Source organism: Alnus glutinosa, chromosome 11 (assembly GCF_958979055.1).
Source record: "Alnus glutinosa chromosome 11, dhAlnGlut1.1, whole genome shotgun sequence".
NCBI lineage: Eukaryota > Viridiplantae > Streptophyta > Magnoliopsida > Fagales > Betulaceae > Alnus > Alnus glutinosa.
This window is the reverse complement of record NC_084896.1, coordinates 6764995-6787015: the sequence shown is the minus strand read 5'-3', so window position 1 is coordinate 6787015 and position 22021 is coordinate 6764995. Positions and strand designations below refer to the sequence as shown.

The following is a 22021-nucleotide window of genomic DNA, read 5'->3' as shown; positions in this document are numbered from 1 at the left end:
CTTCTACCACATTTGCAATTATCCCCTAAACTTTAAAAACTCTCTATTTAGTGTCCATCTTTTTATTTTTTCAATTCACCCTCAGTTAGGATTTAACAGTAAATCCTAATGGAGGGGAGTCAAAATTTTCAAAATATATACCTCTTTCTTTGTGGAAAAAACAAAGGAAAAAAATTGTAAGGATTTAAGCATTGGTAATGATTTAATGAAATTTGCAAAAACAACGACACCTAAATCTTTGATTTTTTTTTTTTCTTTAAAAAAAAAAAGGGGGGGCTATTTTCATAATTTTGATTTACTTTTAACAGAAAATCGTAACGGATTAGGGAAATTGAAATTAATTAAAAGATGGATTCTTTAAATTGAGAGCTTTTAAAGTTTAGGAGGGTAATTGTAATAGCCGTGACAATTGAGCAGGGGTTAAGTGAAATTAAAAAAATAAATAAATAAATAAAAAAAACGGAAGAGAGAGAGAGAGAGAAAAAAAAAAAAAAAAAAAAAAAAAAAAAAAAAAAAGATCACAATTTTTACTTTATAAACGTGATCTACTCGTGAGGATTTACATTTTGACCGATCATTTTTAGGTAAATCCTTAAACCAATGTTTTAGAGATTTTCTGTTAAATATTGTAAAATATGAGTTTAATCTTAATTATTCTTTAGGTTTTGTGCTATTTGGAGCTTACAAAAATCTCTCAAACTTCGGGTATTGTTTGGGTGAATTTTTTGGTAAGTTTCTTCAAACCCTAATTTACGGGTATTTAGTTTAAATGGTATTTTGTGAATTTAATCCTAAGATTTTCTTATGGGTTAATGTTATTATGATTATGTTAGTGTCCTATGTTAATGGATTAATGTTTATTGTGATTAAGTTAGTAAATATAATTTATAAATTAGTGCTTATTATTATGGGTATTTGTTTTGGTTGTAATTTTTAATGTCTAGCCCTAAGCAAATATTTTGGGTTAGTATTATTTGGGTTTAGTTAGTGTTTAAGGTTTATGGGTATGTGTTTGGAACCCTAGAAAATTCAATAGGTTTTCCAATGGGTTAGTTCTTTGGTAATTTAAGAGCTAAAATATTAGTTAGTGTTAGAAAAATGTCTAATAATTGCAATGTGTTATTTTTACAGTGGCACATTGCGAGAAGTTGTCTAGGAAGTTTATTTGAGTTTGTTATCCGTGTAGCCACAGTGAGTATTCTATTCACTGAGAAAATGATATTATTTTTATGCTTTTTATAGAAATGCAAATAATATGTTATTTTCATACCAAACTGACATTATGTTTAATATGTGTTTTTGGATGTTTTGAGTAGTTTCAATTATGATAAGATATATCAATGATCTTTATGAGGACTTAAGATTGATTGTGAAATATGATTTGAATATTGTTTTAATGTGTTCTATTGCCTGCTATTGTTGGGATTTAAATTATGGGAATTATGATTTAGCAAAATAACATGTTGATTGGTTATTGTTTTATAAAAAAAGCATGTATTAAAGACATAGTTCTTGAAAAGAAAAGGTATATGGTTTTGAGCATAAAGCATTAGGTTGGAAAAGACCTTAGGGCCGGTATCTCCTTTGGCATAGTGTGTGAAAGACCAATGGACTTATATCCTCTATGGCTAGGTTAAAGACCAATGGGATTGTATCCTCTATGGCATAAGATTAAAGACCAATGGGCTTGTATCCCCTATGGCATAGGATTAAAGACCAATGGGCTAGTATCCCCAATAGTTAGGTTAAAGACCAATGGACTTGTATCCTCAATGACATATGATTAAAGACCAATGGGCTTGCATCCCCTATGGCATAGGATTAAAGACTAACGGGCTAGCATCCCCTATGACACGAGATTAAAGACCAATGGGTTTGCGTCCCCTATGGCACCAGATTAAAGAAGACCAATGGGCTTGCATCCCCTATGGCATAGGATTAAAGACTAATGGGTTTGTATCCCCTATGGCTAGGTTAAAGACTAAAGGGCTTGCATTCCCTATAGCACAGATTTAAAGACTAATGGGCTAGTATTCCCTACGGTTTGGTTAAAGACCAATGAGCTTGTATCCCCTATGGCATAGGATTAAAGACCAATGAGCTAGTATCCCCTATGGTTAGGTTAAAGACTAATGGGCTTGTATCCTTTACGTCATAGAATTAAAGACCAATGGGCTTGCATCCCCTATGGCATAGGATTAAAGACTAACGGGCTAGCATCCCCTATGACACGAGATTAAAGACCAATGGGTTTGCGTCCCCTATGGCATCAGATTAAAGAAGACCAATGGGCTTGCATCCCCTATGGCATAGGATTAAAGACTAATGGGTTTGTATCCCCTATGGCTAGGTTAAAGACTAAAGGGCTTGCATTCCCTATAGCACAGATTTAAAGACTAATGGGCTAGTATCCCCTACGGTTTGGTTAAAGACCAATGGGCTTGTATCCCCTATGGCATAGGATTAAAGACCAATGAGCTAGTATCCCCTATGGTTAGGTTAAAGACTAATGGGCTTGTATCCTTTACGTCATAGAATTAAAGACCAATGGGCTTGCATCCCCTATGGCATAGGATTAAAAACCAATGGGCTAGCATCCCCTATGGCACGAGATTAAAGACCAATGGGCTTACATCCCTTATGGCACCGGATTAAAGAAGACAATGGACTTGCATCCCCTATGGCATAGGATTAAAGACCAATGGGCTTGCATTCCTTATGTCATAGGATTAAAGACTAATGAGCTTGTGTCCCCTATGGCTAGGTTAAAGACTAATGGGCTTGCATCCCCTATAGCACAGCTTTAAAGACTAATGGGCTTGTATCCTCTATGGCATAGGATTAAAGACCTTAGGGCCGGTATCCCCTTTGGAACTACATTGTTTTGTATTGGATTGGGTTGGTAATTGAGCATGCATAATGTTGTTTATGATATGTCGATATAGTATGAATTGTCAATTGAGATATATATAGTTAAGAATTGATGATTGAGATATAGTATGAATTTGTATATGAGCATGTTGGAATAAGAACAATATTGTTCTGTTGTGTTTGTGTTTACTCTATCTACTATAATGTGGTTTTAAGAGACAGGTTTTCATAACCAAAACAATAACTATTATTGTAAACAAGAGATTAAGTACAATGTCATTTTACGCGAAAACTTAGTGAGTTTTATACCATTGAAACTTCAATAATTTATTACTGAGGTGGTGAACTCATACTTTCCCATTTACGGATGTGATTAACCCCACAACCCTGCAGATACTGATGTTTTGGCTGTAGGATCAGCGGATCTAGAGGATGACCTCGTAGCACTACTTGGGGTACTACGACTGAAGCATATCGCTAGTTTCGAAGCTGTGTGGACTTGGGTGTCCCATTTTGGTAGTCTTTTGTTGTTGGTTTGTGTCCAACGTGACACTTGTATTTTGTAGAGCCAGTTTTTTGGTATGTAATTAATGTTAAGTTTAAGCCTTAAACATATAGACTTATATATGGCTCTTTATGATTAACAGTTATGTTATAAAAGTGTTTTTCCGCTATTTTGATTAGGTATAATTGAATGTTTCGCTACTTAGATGTAACTATGAATATCAGGTATATATTATGTGATCGGATGTGTACCGTATGTTGGTTGAGCGACAAGTAGTCGTGTCATTGTGATGATCCATTTATGTATGTTTAAAAAAAGAAAAAAGAAAAAAGAAGGGTTGTCACATTACCGTTTTGTTATGGTTTTTTTGTTGCAATATTCTTGGCATCATAGAAATATTCATTTTAAAAGTTTGCACTCATAACCATTTTATTTCATTACATTTATATATTGTTATGACATTACAACATGTGAGCTAAATTAAACGAGAACTTTATTCAAACCACATCTAACGATTCATTGTGGCTATTACATATAGTTCTCTAGCTCGCGAATTTTTTCAGAAGAGAGTCAACCACATTCTTGTCCAATTGGAAGGCCTTAGTGAGAACATCTGGATTGATAGGTGGATTGGCTCCAAAGATATTCTCTGCTATGTCGGTGCGCCCAGGATTCTGGCTACCAAGACTGGCAAAAGCAACAGCATGGGTGTTTCTTACATTAAACTGGAAGTGAAGGAGACCAATTGGGAAGACGAAGACGTCTCCCGCGTTTCGAGTCTTGGTGATGAGGCGGTTATCCGGGTTGGATGTGACAAAGCCAACGTACAAAGTACCCTGTAAGACTACTAAAATCTCTGAGGCACGAGGATGCAAATGGGGTTGATTTACGTCGTATGGTGCAAAGTCTAAGCGAGTTATGGATATACCTAGTGTATTGAGGCCAAATATGTTGTCCACAGTCAAAAGAGTGACATTCGACCCAAGTTGATTTGTAGTGTTTCTGGGAATGTTTAGTCCTTCAAAGAAGAAATCACTAGCACTGACAAGCTTTGGGTCCTTGCAAAACTTTCCATTCACAAATACTGCACAAAGAAAACTTTGTTAATGTCACGCAAGACATTGGTTTATAGCCTTTGATGCAAAAATTAAACAGGCCCAGTTAAGTAATCCCTCCTATCATATTTACATTGACATGTAGATCCCAATGATGAGAGAAAATTAAACAATCGAGATGCATCAAATGACTTCAAAAGAACATAATAATAATAACAAGAAGATGAAAAATGTGTACATACCAGCCTGAGTGGAACTGTCACTACAAAAATCACTGCATTTTGACACGTGTCTACAGTACCCGTTACTGTAGACACGCGTCAAATTTGACACGTGTCTCAAAAGACACGTGTCAAATTATACATGCGTCCAAAATAGACACGTGTATTAAAGACACGTGTCCATTTTGACACGTGTATTAAAGACACGTGTCCATTTTGACACGTGTATTTAATACGCGTGTCCATTTGGACACGAGTATAAAATACACGTGTCCATTTGGACACGTGTAATAAGACACGTGTCCATTTGGACACGAGTATAAAATACTCGTGTCTAACTGGACACGTGTAATAATACACGTGTCCAATTGGACACGAGTATTTTATACTCGTGTCCAAATGGACACGTGTCCACTTTGGACACGTGTATTATTACACGTGTCAGATTGTTTTTTTTTTGCCAAAATAAACATTAAAAAAAAAAATCAGTGTTGTATTAATTTTTTAAAATAAAAAAAAAATTAAACTCATTATCTTATTAATCATACAAATCTTTGAAAATACGTTGTACATAACTTATACACATAAAATTAAGTTTGAAAACTATATGCTATATGTAAATTTTATGGTTGAAATTTATACTTTTTAGGTTCTTTATTTTTATATATATAATATACTATATTGTACTATATGCATAATTAACCAAATTTGGTGCTATATATCTAATTAAACCAAATAGTTCAAATTAGGGTTCAGTTTTGTACACCATCTACGTTTAGAAACAAAAATTAAAACATAACAAAGTTAAAAAACCTATAATTAATACTATATATATAGATATGCATGCATGTAAATATATAGTAAATGCAATATATAGTAAATATATACAGTAACCTTTTTAGAGTTCTGCGCTACATAATGAATTAAATACTTATAGTTTAGTCCCTCATATAGTACATACATTTAGGGTTTATGGCTATATATAGTACATACCCTTAGGGTTAGGGTTTATAGCTATATATAGTATATATAGTATATACACTTAGGGTTAGGGTTTATACCTATATATAGTATATATACTTAGGATTATGGTTTATCGATATATATAGTATATACACTTAGGGTTTGGGTTTTAGGGTTTATAGGTATATATAATATATACACTTAGGGCTATGGGTTATAATTTAATTGATTTTACGTTTAATGAATAATAATGTCAATATATTTTTCACGTGTCATTATTGTACACTTTTAAATATATATATATATATTAAATCATGAGCAGTTCAAAATTAATTCATTATTGTACACTTTTAAATATATATATATATATATATTAAATCATAAGCAGTTCAAAATTAAATAAAACCGATATATATAGTATATACACTTAAACTTAGGATTTATAGCTATATATAGTATACATACTTAGGGTTAGGGTTTATCGCTATATATAGTATATACACTTAGAATGACTATTATATACTTTAAAACTTAGAATGACTATTCTCATGAAAATGATGGGCCGTGAGACTGCTACTTTTTTTCTTCACAGAACAGGCCAACAGGGTATATGCCTCCTCGTCATTCATCAAATAAAAATTCAACCTAAAGTCCAAAGGACATTCAGCGTATGAAACATCGTGGCAGAATATTGTAAATTATATATTTCTGTCCCAAACATGGTGGTTGAAGGAGTACTTTATCAAATTGCATGTTATTAATTGGAAGATCGACTCCCTTGGAATTTACCAAAACGACAAGCATTCGTGGTTGTTATATTCTAGTTTAAGCCATGATTTTTTTTTTATAATAAGAGAAAGCAGCATTAGAACTGCACTATTATATTCCATTAATTAATTGAAGTGGTCGGATTTGGCTGCATTTCTAATATCTGCAAACTAAATGCATATGGCTAAATAACAGCCGGTTCACCCGCTAAATAAAAATTCGATAGCTGTCCAAGTCTTAGAGGCTCCATCTAGTGAAAAACATATACCGGTTCATTGACTCACGGCTATAAATAGATATGTTCCCACCCAACATCTCTCACTCCTCACAAAACCAAGAACTCACCGTATACAGAAGCAAGAGATCATAACCACAAATAAGCATGAAAGGGGTTCTTAATTACCTTGTTATAGCTTTGGCACTCGTGGCTTTGGCATGCTCCGTTGCCTCTGCCTTTGATCCTGCTCCTCTGCAAGACTTTTGTGTTGTGTGAACACTTCCACTGATGCTGGAATGAACACATTCTTCTTCTTCTTGTTGTTATTATTATTATGTTCTTTTGAAGTCATTTGAAGAATCTGGATTGTTTTTTTCTCATCCATGGGATCTACATATCAATGTAGTTATGGTAGCTAGGAGGGATTACTTAAATGGGCCTTTTTAATTTCTGCATTACACGTTATAAACCATTATTAATTATCTAAGTGCCTTGTGATATTAACAAATTTTTCTTTGGCCAGTATTTATGAATGGAAAGTTCTGCAAGGACCCAAAGCTTGCCAATGCCAACGATTTCTTCTTCCAGGGCCTAAACATTCCTAGAAGCACTGCATATCAACTCGGGCTTAGCAGTTCGCATGATACGTAGTAATACGCACACAGACGAGTTAGTTATTTCTAGCATAGTAAAAAAAGATTAGCTTAGTCGTCACTAAAACCTGCAGTGGTCGCCATTGACAAAGTCGTCACAAATACTTCGTCGTTAAAGACAAAATAGTGATGATGTTGTAATTCATCGCTAATATTGACTGTGGATGAAGATATATACAAAGTTTGTGTAAATGAACTTATTGATGATGATACAATTAACTATGAAAAGTTTATTTGATAGAAGAAATTTTTAAATTTTATTTGTGGTTTGGCTATTAGTCCCACCAAGCAACAAGATCAATTGGTGTGAATTGGTACTCAGAATAGGAATTTTTTTGGTTAGAAGCGCTTGTAATCTTAAAAAAGAAAGAGATTTGCAAAAAAAAAAAAAAAAAAAAAAAAAAAAAAAAAGAAAAAGGAGAAAGCTCAAATATAAAAAAATCATAGCAACTTGTGGAAAGGGATCTACAAGATCCATATATGGGCCAGGGGAGGTCAAGACGTGTTTATGGAGGGGTTGTAACAATACTCTTACGACAAAAGAAAATGTGAACTAATTAACAAGAATTTATTAAAATTTTGCACTAAAAATAATTATATGACCTGCACAATAACCAAAATTTAACATTTTAAATGGTTTTAGGATGGTTAAATTTGTTAAATAGACCAAAAATTTCCAGCAGTTTCGTACTTAGGTGCATATACGTTCAATATTTGTGCAACAATTGCACTAACAATGGTTAATAAAAAGTAGGCTGAAAAATAACTAAAATTTAATATATACAATGGTTTTATGTTGGTCCAATCTGCGACAAGTAGCATTTTATGACTACTGTTTTTTAAAGTTTGATGTTGATTTAATTCGATCCACTCAATTGTACCATAAGTCAAAAATTAATAGTTGTTTGAAGTTCAGCCAACCTATTTAGAGCCAATCTCAATATACTGAAGTTCTAAATGATTTTTATTTATGTATTTTTCCAATTCCAAACTGGCCAGTTAGCGTTCATATATCCTGTGGAATTGGGTTGAGAAGTCTGTCAATTATGTTTACGTAATAACGTAACCCTTTCTGCCAGACAATGAAAATTGATTCTCATCCATGGTGAGAGGATCCAACGTATCGTCGTCTTTCATAACAACTTTTAGTCAGTATTCTCTACCTCATTAAGCTGAAACAAGATGTTGGTAGGCATTGTTTATTGTCAACATATCCATATAAATTAGTGAAAGAGCTATCAACTTTAACACCTACTTAGTGGTTAGGGTGGTATAATTGAATGTTTTGCTACTTAGATGTAACTCTGAATATGAGGTACATATTATGGGATCTGATGTGTACCGTATGTTGGTTGAGCGACAAGTAGTCGTGTCATTGTGATGATCCATTTATGTATGTTTAAAAAAAAAAAGAAAAAAAAGAAGGGTCGTCACATTACCGTTTTGTTATGGTTTTTTTGTTGCAATATTCTTGGCATCATAGAAATATTCATTTTAAAAGCTTGCACTCATAACCATTTTATTTCATTACATTTATATATTGTTATGACATTACAACATGTGAGCTAAATTAAACAGGGAAAACTTTATTCAAACCAAATCTAACGATTCATTGTGGCTACTACATATAGTTCTCTAACTCGCGAATTTTTTCTGAAGAGAGTCAACCACATTCTTGTCCAATTGGAAGGCCTTGGTGAGAACATCCGGATTGATAGGTGGATTGGCTCCAAAGACATTCTCTGCTATGTTGGTGCGCCCAGGATTCTGGCTACCAAGACTGGCAAAAGCAACAGCATTGGTCGCTCTTACATTAAGCTGGAAGTGAATGAGACCAATTGGGAAGACAAAGAGGTCTCCTGCGTTTAGAGTCTTGGTGATGAGGCGGTTATCCGATGTGACAAAGCCAACATACAAAGTACCCTGTAAGACTACTAAAATCTCTGAGGCACGAGGATGAATATGGGGTTGATTTAGGCCGTACGGTGCAAAGTCTAAGCGAGCTATGGACATGCCTAGTGTATTGAGGCCAAATATGTTGTCCACAGTCAAAAGAGTGACATTCGACCCAAGTTGATTTGTAGTGTTTCTGGGAATGTTTAGTCCTTCAAAGAAGAAATCACTAGCACTGACAAGCTTTGGGTCCTTGCAAAACTTTCCATTCACAAATACTGCACAAAGAAAACTTTGTTAATGTCACGCAAGACATTGGTTTATAGCCTTTGATGCAGAAATTAAACAGGCCCAGTTAAGTAATCCCTCCTATCATATTTACATTGACATGTAGATCCCAATGATGAGAGAAAATTAAACAATCGAGATGCATCAAATGACTTCAAAAGAACATAATAATAATAACAAGAAGATGAAGAATGTGTACATACCAGCCTGAGTGGAACTGTTAACAGCAACACAAAAGTCTTGCAGAGGAGCAGGATCATAGGCAGTGGCAACGGAGCATGCCAAGGCCATCAGTGACAAAGTTACAACGAAATTAGGAACCCCTTTCATCCTTATTTGTTGTTATGATCTCTGGCTTCTGTATTTGCCGAATTCTTGCTTTTGTTAGGAGTGAGATATGTTGTGTGGAAACATGTCTATTTATAGCCGGGAATCAAAGAACCGGTCCATGTTTTTCACGAGATGGAGCCTGTACTTGGTAAGTTATCGATTTTTTATTTAGTGGTTGAACCGGCCGCCACTACTTAATGACATGATTTGCACATATTGGAAATTGAAATGGCAGAAGCATCTCACTAACATGTTGCGTGCCATTTAAAATATTAAGCTGCGAAATAAGGATATTGTAGATGTTCAATCAACAATAATTACAACCGGTTGACCCTGACCTAACGAGCACTTAATTTTTTATTTTTAAGTTTTTTTATATATATATCGGGAGCGAAATTCAAACTATTGACTTTTGCTTTATGATGCGTGGTCTCCAGTCAATTGACTGAATTGAGCTACTCTCGGAAAACTTTGTAATTTTTCTTAAAAAAAAAAATAATAGAAAGAAATTGTGTACAAAATGTTTACAACAAGCATTACGTACTCGTTAACAATTTGAAGACGACTTGTTCAACAAAAAGTCTCATATGGATTACGTGCATGTGCAAATATAAATGATGTTTCGAGTTGTGAAATTGTTTAATGACTTGATGCATTCAAGGAAAATGCAGATGTTCAAACAGCGTGAAATGCTCCAAATCAAATGATTTGCTATGCTACAAAAAGCTTTCCTAGATAACGGCTACGTACCATGCTAAAAGCATGCATTTAATTGGTATATTCTTGTCAACTCATTTAATTGGAATATTTGAAAGTTGCTCCACATCCAAACAAAAGCATAGCGATTCTTCGTGTCAGTCTTCGATGGGTAATTTGTTTGTTGGGTAGTTTTTGGTAGGTCAGCATGTCAACATCAATAGTGATGGACGGATCAGAAGGTTAGGGGTGGCGACCGCTGACCTTGTAATTTGGAGTTTTTAACAGAAGATTTGGAAGAGAAGTCTCGAAAGATGGCGAAGAGGATGGCCTTGTCGTTTATATTCTTTAAAGTATCAAGTTGCAGATACTTTAAAGAATAAATAATATATATAAATATTTTTAATATAATTAACATAATAAAAACATGTAAACGTAAAAACTCAAATACTTTAAAGAATAAATAATATATGGAAGTGAAACAATGTCATCAACGACCTCAATTTGAATGAAAAATTTGTCCTTTTCCACTGTCCACCCTTTTAACAGGAGAAGCCCAAACAGATTTTCTCCGTTGTCTGCACATAAAAGCCCACGATGGCCTCACAAACAAACACATGTTTGACCGTTTGAGGACCTCAAAAGTCAAAAGAGTCAGCTCCTGGATCGCGTGGTTATTACAGACTTTGATCAATACATTGAACGTTTAGGAAAAAGCAAATGCAAGAGTAGTTATTGGGATTGTACTAATTTAGAATTAGCTCGGTATAAAAATTGACTAAAAATTGTTTTTGATAAGATAAAAAAAAGGCAATGAGGTTCTTATTTTCGACTTCCGTCCAACATCTTGACAAATGGAATTTGTTAAAATATCTCATGTCAGACTCAATTATATTATGACTCTTATTACTTATAATATAAAAATATAAATATGGAAAAAACAAAAGAGAAGGATGGTTAAATTACCCTTGAGCCAAACGATCATGATAATTTCAGCCACCTTTTTAACATATTTAGGTGGTGGCAGAACCACCTTCATTTGATCAAAAAGTTGGAGAGTAAAGTTGGCCAATTATAACTGGCCGGTAATCGATAATCAAGTTATAGGCCAATTGATTTAGTACTTGAATGAAAATAATTGGTAACCGGTTACCGATTTTAAAAAATATTGAAACCAATTATAACCGATAATTGTGTGTATATATATATATATACACACACACACACACAGATATATATATATATATAAAAAAAACTAAAAAAATAAAATTTAGTGTTTTACACTTTTATTTTCATTCAACTTAGATCAACATATTGGGTCAAAAAAGGTTGAAATGTTTTTTTTTTTAAATGGCTAAAAAAGTCTAAATTAAGCCCAAAGAGTAGGCCCTATACCCAAATTAGGCACTCAATTTTTTAAAATTTTAGTTACCGGTCCGAATAATCGGATACTAACCGCTAACCGCCGGTTATTAAATAACCGGTTAATCGGCTACCCGGTTGGCGATTTTGACGAATCGGCTACCCTAGTTACGGTTACCGATTTTAACCAATAACCAATAACCATTATTGAGTTTTCACCCAAATCAAAAGTGCCTCAATCACCCATTAAGATAAAGATTTTTTTTTTTTTTAAGATATATAATATTTGTGGGCCCATTTCTATTCTTTAAGAGCCCAGCCCAGTCCACACTTGAAGCTCTGCCCAGCCCACATTAATTTAGTCCTCTCTCACGTTTCAGCAGGTGGTTCCCCTTTAATTGATTTTTTTTACAACTCTCTTATCTTCTTGAAGCTCAAACGTGTTGCTCAAGATGTGTTTAAACCAAACTTGCTGCTCAAGGGTGATTCTCGGCCATGGATCTAAATGTGCTGCTCAAGTATAAAATCCACCCTTTGATTCTTCTTGCTGCCCACGCTTGGATTCACAGCCATTGATCAATTTTGAGGCAAGCAATCTCAACCACCAGTTTCAGTATAAAAGAAGCCCAAAAACTCTCTTCTTTCTCCGCAAGTTACTTCTCCTTCTCCTCTAATTTCCTCTCGGTCCGGTGGCTAGAATAGCAAGAAGAGAGCTATTAAACTCTCTCTTCTTCTTTAGGAAAACAGAAGGATGGTCAATGAAGTTTTCTCTATATATTAAGTACCTTGTTGCTCCAATTTTGCTTTTCTAATGATTCAGTCTATCGTGAGGTTGGAGTTAGAAGGTATTTCCAACCGAGTAAAACTACGCCCGACCCAAAGGATGGAACTGATCATTTTTATTGAGAGAGCAATAGCATAAATAAAAAAATATATTAAAATCAAAGTTTTGGCGATGATGCATCGTCCTGTATTGGCTTCTAAACTTTTTTCATTTTTTCTTTTGAAAAAGTTAACTGTTGTACTTAATTGGATTTTCCGCAATTTATAAATAAATTGAAATGGTCATATTAGGGTTTTCAGGTAGACAGATTCACGTACACGAGGAACAATAAAATATAATACAATTTTAGGATGATTACAGGTTATGATCATTATCAAAGTGGGATAGGTTTTCAAGATCTGTTTACCTAGGTGTTAAGTTGTACAATCTTTTCGAGGAGTAGCAAATGTTTTAGATTGCATCGGTTATAGACCAACTTGTTTTGGATGGATTGGTATCTAGGACCATGTTTTGAGGTATAATTAAGAAGGATATTAAATTGCAGATTGTTGATGCATATTACTTTTGCAGGCTTGTGGTCTATTAATAAGGAATATGGATGTAGGAAATAGAATTTGACTCTTTGTTATCACACTGTGGAAGCAAATTTTTTGAGGTGAATACTAAAGGTTTAATGCGCACTCGATAAATCTTGGGTATTTTGGAGACTTAGTGTATCAAGATTAATTAAATTATTGAAAGTTTCATAGTGCATCAAAATTTCAAAAGAATAATGTTGGGAGTTTAGGCATGTAATGGACCTGAATCTTCTTTCTTATGATGGATACCTATTTTGAGGGTAGATAGTTTCAGTAGTATACCAAAGGGATTGGTAATGACATGGAATGCTAGTTAACCACCAAAATTGAGGCAAATATGGAGATTTAATTAATTTACCCATCGACAATAGTGATATCAAGTGATAATGAGTTTATGTAGACTTTTGAGGACAGTAGGCTTAAAAATCTTAGCATGGATTTTGCTAGAACGATGTTGTAATGCAACTAGCTAGAAATTGTGATTTATTTGTATTGACTCTTATAGGGGGATATTGGAACGAACTTGGTATTTATATATGGTATTAAGAAAACCGATGGTAAAAAGTTATGTTTGGTTTGAGGTCATTCTGAGGATAGAATGGTTATGACACTTGGATGATTAACACTCTAGCTATATATATGGATTTGATGAATTCGGTGATTTTGTTGGAAGATCTTGAGGTAAATGCTATAAGAGTATGAAGGTTTGAGGAAACTAGGTTGATATGAGATGGTTTTAAATATATTACATCTTGCTTTTGCTATGAAGAATTGCGGATGGGTGATTAGTCCTTGATTTGGATGGATGTGTAGTATTTAAATTTTATTTATGATTCTGGAGGCTAATCAATTGGGGTGTGATTATTGACGTTTTGAATTGCTAACTAAGAGCTTGTAGGTATGTGCCTTTGGCTTGGTCTTGATGCTAGTGACTATTATATGTGGGAGTTTGATTTTGTTAAATCTTGGGTTATTAATATTGATTGTGGGGATTTGGAGTTTGATTTTTGTTTGTGTGGAAAGTTTAAAATTTTTAGGACCACTCGAGCATATCGGTAAATCACTCCATAATTGATTAGTTCTGAGTAACTATTGAATTGTATACTTGATGATGAGACTATAGTTGGCGAACATATTTTGTAAAGGTCTGATTCTTGGTATGATATTATATGTTGTATAGGATTTTGGTGGCGTGGGTGTATCTCATCAATGAGTTTTATTAAAGTATTAGCTTAGTTTTTTATTTATTTATTTATTTTTTTATGTCTCTTAATGTAAGATTATCATGGTTCTATGATATATGATGGAATTATCTGAAGAAATGGAATCTGTTTCTTGATGAGTTCTGCAAATACTGCATAAGTATTCATTTATCCTTAAAGAGTTTAAAGGTAGTATGAATGACTTGAGTTAATTAAGGATTATGATCGATTTGATCTACGTGCCTATGCTATAATACAAATTTGTGATCGAGGTAAAGTTTTGGGATACATGCCAATTTGAGGAAACAAAACTACTTAGTGTCATCATTGGAGAATCCTATGGATTAAAATTATATTTTGAGGTCTACATCTTAGCCTTTCGCTAAGTCAATTGAGGTTGATTGAGGTAGGTTCTATCTTGATTTTAAATACTTAATGGAATTATTATGAATGATATAATTTATGTTTTCGAGGTTTGAAGAATTAAAGACTGTCTTAATTGAGGATAGGAATAGTTGGACTCAGAAATAATGTTTAAGGATTTTCTAATAGACAGAAACTTCAACCTCTAAGGATTAATGAAGCATGGTCTTTTTATCGAGACGTTGGACTTTGAATAAGTTTTTTTTTTCCTAGAATTGAGCGTTGGAATTTTAATAACACGAGATGGAAGATTTTTCTTGGGAGGTATCGAATAGCAAGTCAGAGCTATGTATTCTAATGCAGAAGACTTAATCTAAATTAGGTGAGACTTTATCGGTTGAGTGTACTTAATAAGTATGTGACACCCGCTCAAACACGAATATACTCTCTAATTTTCGACGAGGTTAAGGAGGAAGCATACGTAGATTTGCCAGTCCATATTGAATAAATGTTAGTACCCCCGCCTTAGTTAGCAGATTGCCTCATAGAATAGATCATGGTACTATATAAAATATTATTTTCTTACACCCTTTTTGAAAGGATAAGAACAATCGCGTATCATGGTCGAAGTTTTTGTGTATAATAAGTTTCTGAAAAGAAGAAGCGCCCTCGTTTTGGGATATAAGGGGAACGCGAACTTGAACCTAAAAATACATTTACATAAAAAACACCTTTTCAAATATAGACCTTAATCATCTATTTTATTTATATGTACATAAGAGTAGCTCTTTACAAACTATAAATCTCAAAAGGGAAACATACTATACAGTACAAAAGTCATATCATGACACAAAGTCGCCACTAATAATGTCTCATTAGCGGTGACTATGTTTAGTCGCCACGAATATTATACTATTAGCAGCGACATTGTTGTCGTCACTAATAGTTAACGAAAAAAATAATAATTAATTTTAATTTTAATTGGCTTTGAAATATTCCCATATTATCCCTGCCAAATGTCATTTTTCAATTAAAAAAATAAATTTTAAAAAAAAGATTTAAAATAAATAAAAAACTAAAAAAAATGCTTAAATTTGATTTTTTTTTTTTTTAAAATTGAAAATAATCTCAGTTGATTTAAATTTTATTTTATTTTACTTTTTTTTAATCTTTTCTCAAAAATAAAAATATGAACTGATTTTAAAAAATAAATATTAGATTTAATCATTTTAGAAAATTACTCTTTTTGTAATTTTTTTTAAAAAAATTTATTAACAAAATTTTTGTCATATTGCAAAAAAAAAAAAAAAAATAGCTTTTAATTTTTTTAAATTTAATTTTTGTATTCAATTGGAGTCGTTTTGGGATGGTGCGCTGGACACGAAATTCCCCGTCCCGCTTTTTTTTTTTTTTTGTCAAAAACTTTCAGAGTTTTCCCCTTTTTGTTGATCTCTTTCTTTTTGTTTTTTCCTCATTTTCTTTTTCTTTCTTCTTTCCTGTTCCTTCTTTTTTTTTTCTGAGAGGCTGAGAGAGGGAGATTGAGAGATGGGGAGAGGAAGAGGGAGATCAGAGAAGGAGAGGGAGAAGTTTATGGTGGGTCAGCCACCGCTGGGCAGCACGCCGACACCGGCGGGTCACGGCCGATGCCGGCGATGCTAGAGAAGGATTTTTTCGGCATTTTCCCGGAGCCCAAACAGTGAGGATCCGATTTTTGGGTAAGTAACTTCTCAGATTTTGGTTTTGGGTTGATGGGTACCAAATTTTTGGGTAGAAAATCTCTTAGAAAGACGTATGGTATGGGAAAACAATCTGGGTTCTTGAGGGTTTTTGGGTAAAAAAATTTAATGGGGTTGGGTTGGTAGATATTATGAAATTCTCAGATTTTGATTTTTCACTTGATGGATTTGGTTTTCGGTGGAGAAACCGAGTGGGTTTTTGAAAAAATCTGGAGGATTTTTGTTAGCAAACCGAATGGGTTTTGTAAAATATTTTTGGGTCTTTATCTTGTTTATATTTGGGTTGATTGATTGTGAAAATTTATGGGTTTTGTGAAAGATTTTCTGTAGAAGAATAATGGGTGCTATGATTTTTGTCTATTGTTTTCATGGTGGTCAGGTTCCTAATTCATCACCGACAGCTGCTTCTGCAAGTTCTGATATGTATGGATATGCAGTTTTGGATGCATGTTAGCAGATAAAGGCACGTATGGAGCCCATTTCTTCACAAAATAAGTTCAGCTCGTTTGCTGAGGTACCTTCATTTTCATAATTTTGCATAAAAATTACTGCACCTTTATCCTTGGATGAATGGTTAAGTTCCTTTTATAGTGTAAGATCTGTTTCTTTTTATCCTTTTCTTCCAAGAGCAATAAATAAATGGTTAAGGAAATGGAGAACACAGTATTTGATGTGAATGATATCTTGATGTATGATATTCTTCTCCTGTGTTTTATTATAAATATTGAGGTTGAGAAAAAGTAAATTGGAGTTTGTTATGTATAAGAAAATGTTTGTTGGAATCCCTGATATATATATATATATATATATATATATATATATATATATATATATATATATATATATATATATATATATATATATATATATATATATATATATATAAGTAATTTCAATATCATTAAATAAGTAGTTTCAATTTCAATATATATATATATATTTCTCATTTTCATTGCTTATATTAGTTACAGGGTTTCTGGAATCTAATTGCCAAAAATAATGAATTCAGATATTCAATCATATGAATTCATTTTTTGTTGAATATATTCTTTAAAATTATCTTCTTCTTTTTTGCTGAATATATTTTTTAAAAAATAATATTAAAAAATAAAAAATAAATCCCAAAAAACTATAATTAGTTTTTTTTCGGATTTGTTTTTTATTTTATATATATATATATATATATATATATATATTTTAAAAAATTTTTTTTTTTTAATATCATTAGCGGTGACCCGTATGTCGCTGCTAATAATAGAGTATTAGCAGCGACCCCTATGTCGCCGCTAATGATAGAGCATTAGCGGTGACATACAGGTCAAGTTATAAAGTTTTTTAGCATCCACATAAATACTATTAGCGGCAACATTTATTGCCGCTATTTATCTATTATTACCGGCGACTCTTTGAGGTCGCCACTATTGATCATTAGCGTCCGACTTTTAGTGACTACCTCATTAGCGGCCACATGTCGCCGTTATTGATCAATAGCGGCGACAAAGTACTCATTAGCGGCGACAAAATGTCGCAGTTAATGAGCTTATTTTTTGTAGTGTGCAAAGGAAGAAAATTAAGAGGTTATGGGGATTCGTTGAGGCTGGATCCGATGAGACTACTCCGATGCTCACATGAGTTGGTGTATATGAAGAGGGAATTTTAGCATAGTCTTGTTAAGACAAAGTGCACATACTTGTGTGAATAGTACCCTTTCTTTCTTTATATAGGCCATTATCTCTGCCCTTCCTTTTCATGGTTCAAGGGATTCTTAGAAAATAAGTTGTTACTCAATTTGAGATTCCCTCCCTAAATCTTTTGGAAATGGGCACATGGTGTGGACAGGCAATTAGTTGAGCTCGTAGAGTGAGGAATCAGTTGTTGGGTGTTGCATCTTGCTAGGGGTGCATTCAGATCCTTGATGGTTATTTGGGTTGTGGGGCGGTTGTAGTAGCCTGAGAAATTAATTAATTGGTAATTAATTTTACGGTTCGCCTCCCAATCCCACTCCATAAGGAATAAGACTCAGGTATCTCTAGTACTCCTAAAAAACAGAATACTATGCAGCAGAAACATATAATATTCTAATAACAATAATTACAAATAGAGCATCTACTAAGAATAATCACATTAACAGAAATCATACTAAACATATCATCAGTATAAAAGATTCAAACTAAACCTTAATAGATAATTGAGCCTCAAATGCTAAACGTACGTACAACATCACCAAAAAGCACTAATTATCATGAGCGGTCTTCATTATCCTGCAATAAGTCCTCAAGCATTAAACAGATCGATATCACTAAGCTAATCAGCCGCATTTGCCTGGAGGTTCAACTCAAATCCGACATCTAAAGGTAGTCCCAACTACGAAACAACACATATTTCATAGGTGAAAAAGATACAAGTGTAAGTCTACGACTTAGTAAGTAATAATACACATGGTGCACATGTTTTAATTTGGTGAACTGAAATGTTTAAAATTTAAATCACATGCACCAATGTAAATTTATAGTTTCTTATTTGATAAAAAGATCATGAATGCAATATAGATAAAGTATATGCAGTAATAAAAGAATCATGTCATAATTAAACTTCATATAGTCTACTCGAGATATTAACCCCTTCCCGCAAAGTTGGCTCTATCCCAAGGGACCTGTAATACAATACTAGTTCCTTGTATATTGTACGCTAGCATCCATCAATTGTAGCTCGAAAGAGTCCGACCTCGGATGTCCCACGCTGCTAGTGACATACGTCTAAAGTGACCACTAATTAAACACTGGGATGTACGTCAAGGCCAAACATTAAAAAAAAAAAAAAAAAAACCCTTTGACCATAGCGTTAACCTATACAGTAAGCCCATGATCGTTATCCCGCACGTCCCAGTGTACCCTGTCATACGATGCAATCATTTTTCACTGTCTTTTAAATGCTTGTATTTACAAAGTACATCATTTTCATTTTCTTATTAATTAATCACTAATTTTCACAAAGTAGAGTTCACAATTGTCTAAAAGGTATTTCATGTGAGTTGTAAACATGTAAAAGAGAATATATGAAGGGCATGTATCGGGAGAAGTTAAAAGTGATGTCTCAAACATTGTGGATTCATAATGTAATTAACTTTAATTGTGCACTTGTTCTACCTCAATTATCATTTCGTGACAAAAAAAGAAAAAGGAGAAACAGCATATAAGAAAGAATTTTGATTCATTAAAGTTATTGATATGGTGTTACAAGAAGGGAATAATGGCAAGCTCTATCTGAACCATCTAATGATTCATTATTGGTAATTACAAATATCATTCTAGTTATTTTCCTACTAGAACTTTTTCTGAAGATAATTAATCACGTTTCTGTCTAGTTGGAAGGCCCTGGCGAGAACATCAGGATTGATTGGAGGATTAGATCCAAAGACTGCATTTGCTATGGTGATGACCCCAGGATTTTGGTTGCTGAGACCGGCAATGGCTACGACATTGGTATGCCCAGTATTAAACTGGAAGTGAATGAGACCAATTGGGAAGACAAAGACGTCTGCAGCGTTAAGAACTTTGGTGAAGAGACGGTTATCTGTGTTGGATGTGACAAAGCCAACTAATAGAGTACCCTCTAGGACTACAAGGATCTCGGTTCCACGAGGGTGAATGTGGGGAGGATTTAGGCCGTATGGTGCAAAGTCAATGCGAGCCAAGGATATGCCTAAAGTGTTGAGGCCTAGTATTTTGTCCATATTGAGGAGAGTGGCCGTCGATCCAAGTGGATTTGACGTGTCTCTGGGAATGTTTAGTCCGGAGAAGAAGAAATCATTGCCAGAGACAAGCTTGGAGTCCTTGCAGAACTTTCCATTCACAAATACTGCATGGAGACGGAAAAGCAGGTATATAAAAAGAATCGAGCAAAAATACAATATTATGGACAAATGCTTCAAATGACTTCATACCTCCAGAAGCAGAATCGTTGGTTGAAACGCAGAAATCTTGCAGAGGACTGGGGTCATATGCAGAGGCAAGAGAGCATGCCAAAGCCAAGACGAGCACGGTTACCAGGTAGTTAGGAACGCTTTTCATCATTTTTGAGGTTATCTCCAGCTTTGAGTATGCTAGCTTTGTATTCTTGCTTATTGGGTGAGGGGTGAGAAATGTTGCATTGGAAGACGACTATTTATGAAGGCGAGTCACTGAACGGGTCTATGTTTTAACTTCCGTGGAGAAGATCATAAGGCTTGCTAAGTCTTCAAATATGGTTTTATTTAATGAGTGAACCATTCTTTAACAAGTAATAAATTAACATGCAGCCAAATTTGACGAGTTTGTTTAATGGAACAGTGCAGTTCGATCTACTGTAGGTTTTTGCCAATTCCCGAATGAACGCGCGTACGGAACATTGATAGATATATGTTTGAAGCTGAAATGGCCGAAGCGTTCTGGCAGTACTCCTATATGTCTCTCATCGGACCAAATCAACAGAGATCCCTTAATTCCGTGTGTTTTGAATATGTGTCTTTACAATGGCGAGCATGGCCTGCATGTATATACTTGTTTACTTTTTTGTTTATGTTATATAGGAATGGATACGCGGGAAGATATTAATCGCCCATTTCTACTATTCTTAATTATGTAAACGCAGATTGAAGTTTTAGGGTATGTGGATGCGATTAATATCCTTTATATATAATATTTAATAAATTCACCAAACCGAAGTCGTTTTGGTATTTAATTCTAAAATGATGCAATGTTTTGAATTATGTATAAATTATCCAAACTAATGTTTTGGGAGGTAATATTATTATTTATGGTATTTTATTTTATTTTTTATTTTTAAATCAGTCTTAACTTTAAACTTTAAAATTTAAAATTTTTTAAAACTTTCAAATTCTTTTGAAATCAGTTTTGACACTCAACTTTTTTTTAAATCTTCTAATTCTCACTCTTTTTTTCAATGACTAGATTAGAATTCAATTTCAAAAATATTTTTGAGAAAATTTATTACTAAGTAATAATAATGTAAAAGAAAAAGAAAAGAAATGTTATAGTGGAAATCATTAAATTTAAATAATGGTTAATTTTTCTCGGCATAAATAGAAATGCCGAGAAACTTTTTATCATTCTCGGCTTTTTTTAGGAGCATTTCTTATAGACGCAAATTGCAGTTTTAGGGTATGTGGATGTGGTTATCAGTTGTATCTGCATACCTTTTATATATAATATATATTTTATATATTATATTTAATAAATTCACCAAACCGACGTCGTTTTGGTGTTTAATACCAAAATAATGTCGTTTTGGATTAGGTATAAGTTATATTTACATTAATACAGTTGATTGTATTACTTTCTCATGAAATACTTGGGCAAAAAGGAGAAAATGATTTGAAATCAATATATTTCAAAATAATAGGACTTATAAAAAATTATAAAACAAGTCAGGACACTAAAAATTGACCGAAATTATTTTCAAATTATTTAATTTTTTTTTTAAATATGCTTTAATATTAGAGACCCATAGAAGGCTCAAAAGACCAATTATGTAACAT

The 22021-nt window shown here is 33.5% G+C and overlaps 2 protein-coding genes and 1 pseudogene across 2 annotated transcripts; all 3 read right to left on the bottom strand.

Annotated features, from left to right (window-relative positions):
- Positions 1–3892: 3892 nt before the first annotated feature.
- On the bottom strand, positions 3893–6985 carry LOC133881051 (germin-like protein subfamily 1 member 11). Its single transcript, XM_062320015.1, has 3 exons — positions 6831–6985; positions 4674–4693; positions 3893–4460 (listed from the first exon to the last, which is right to left on the bottom strand). Exons 1-3 carry the CDS (start codon positions 6983–6985, stop codon positions 3919–3921), a joined length of 717 nt encoding a protein of 238 aa, XP_062175999.1. The 3' UTR covers positions 3893–3918.
- A 1756-nt stretch (positions 6986–8741) lies between these two features.
- On the bottom strand, positions 8742–9843 carry LOC133882266 (germin-like protein subfamily 1 member 7). The gene is made up of 2 exons (XM_062321395.1): positions 9638–9843; positions 8742–9424 (listed from the first exon to the last, which is right to left on the bottom strand). Exons 1-2 carry the CDS (start codon positions 9762–9764, stop codon positions 8889–8891), a joined length of 663 nt encoding a protein of 220 aa, XP_062177379.1. The 5' UTR covers positions 9765–9843; the 3' UTR covers positions 8742–8888.
- Positions 9844–19792: 9949 nt separating this feature from the next.
- Positions 19793–20558, bottom strand: LOC133882495 (germin-like protein subfamily 1 member 11; annotated as a pseudogene).
- Positions 20559–22021: the final 1463 nt, after the last annotated feature.

Excerpts from the sequence above, each read along its gene's own strand:
- LOC133881051 (XM_062320015.1), bottom strand. The coding sequence starts at position 6,985 with ATGGATGAGAAAAAAACAATCCAGATTCTTCAAATGACTTCAAAAGAA. Across the intron at positions 4,694-6,830 it reads GAGCAGGATCAAAGGCAGAG|TGACAGTTCCACTCAGGCTG; the intron begins GCAACGGAGCAT and ends TGATTTTTGTAG. Across the intron at positions 4,461-4,673 it reads TGACAGTTCCACTCAGGCTG|TATTTGTGAATGGAAAGTTT; the intron begins GTATGTACACAT and ends TTCTTTGTGCAG.
- LOC133882266 (XM_062321395.1), bottom strand. The coding sequence starts at position 9,764 with ATGAAAGGGGTTCCTAATTTCGTTGTAACTTTGTCACTGATGGCCTTG. Across the intron at positions 9,425-9,637 it reads TAACAGTTCCACTCAGGCTG|TATTTGTGAATGGAAAGTTT; the intron begins GTATGTACACAT and ends TTCTTTGTGCAG.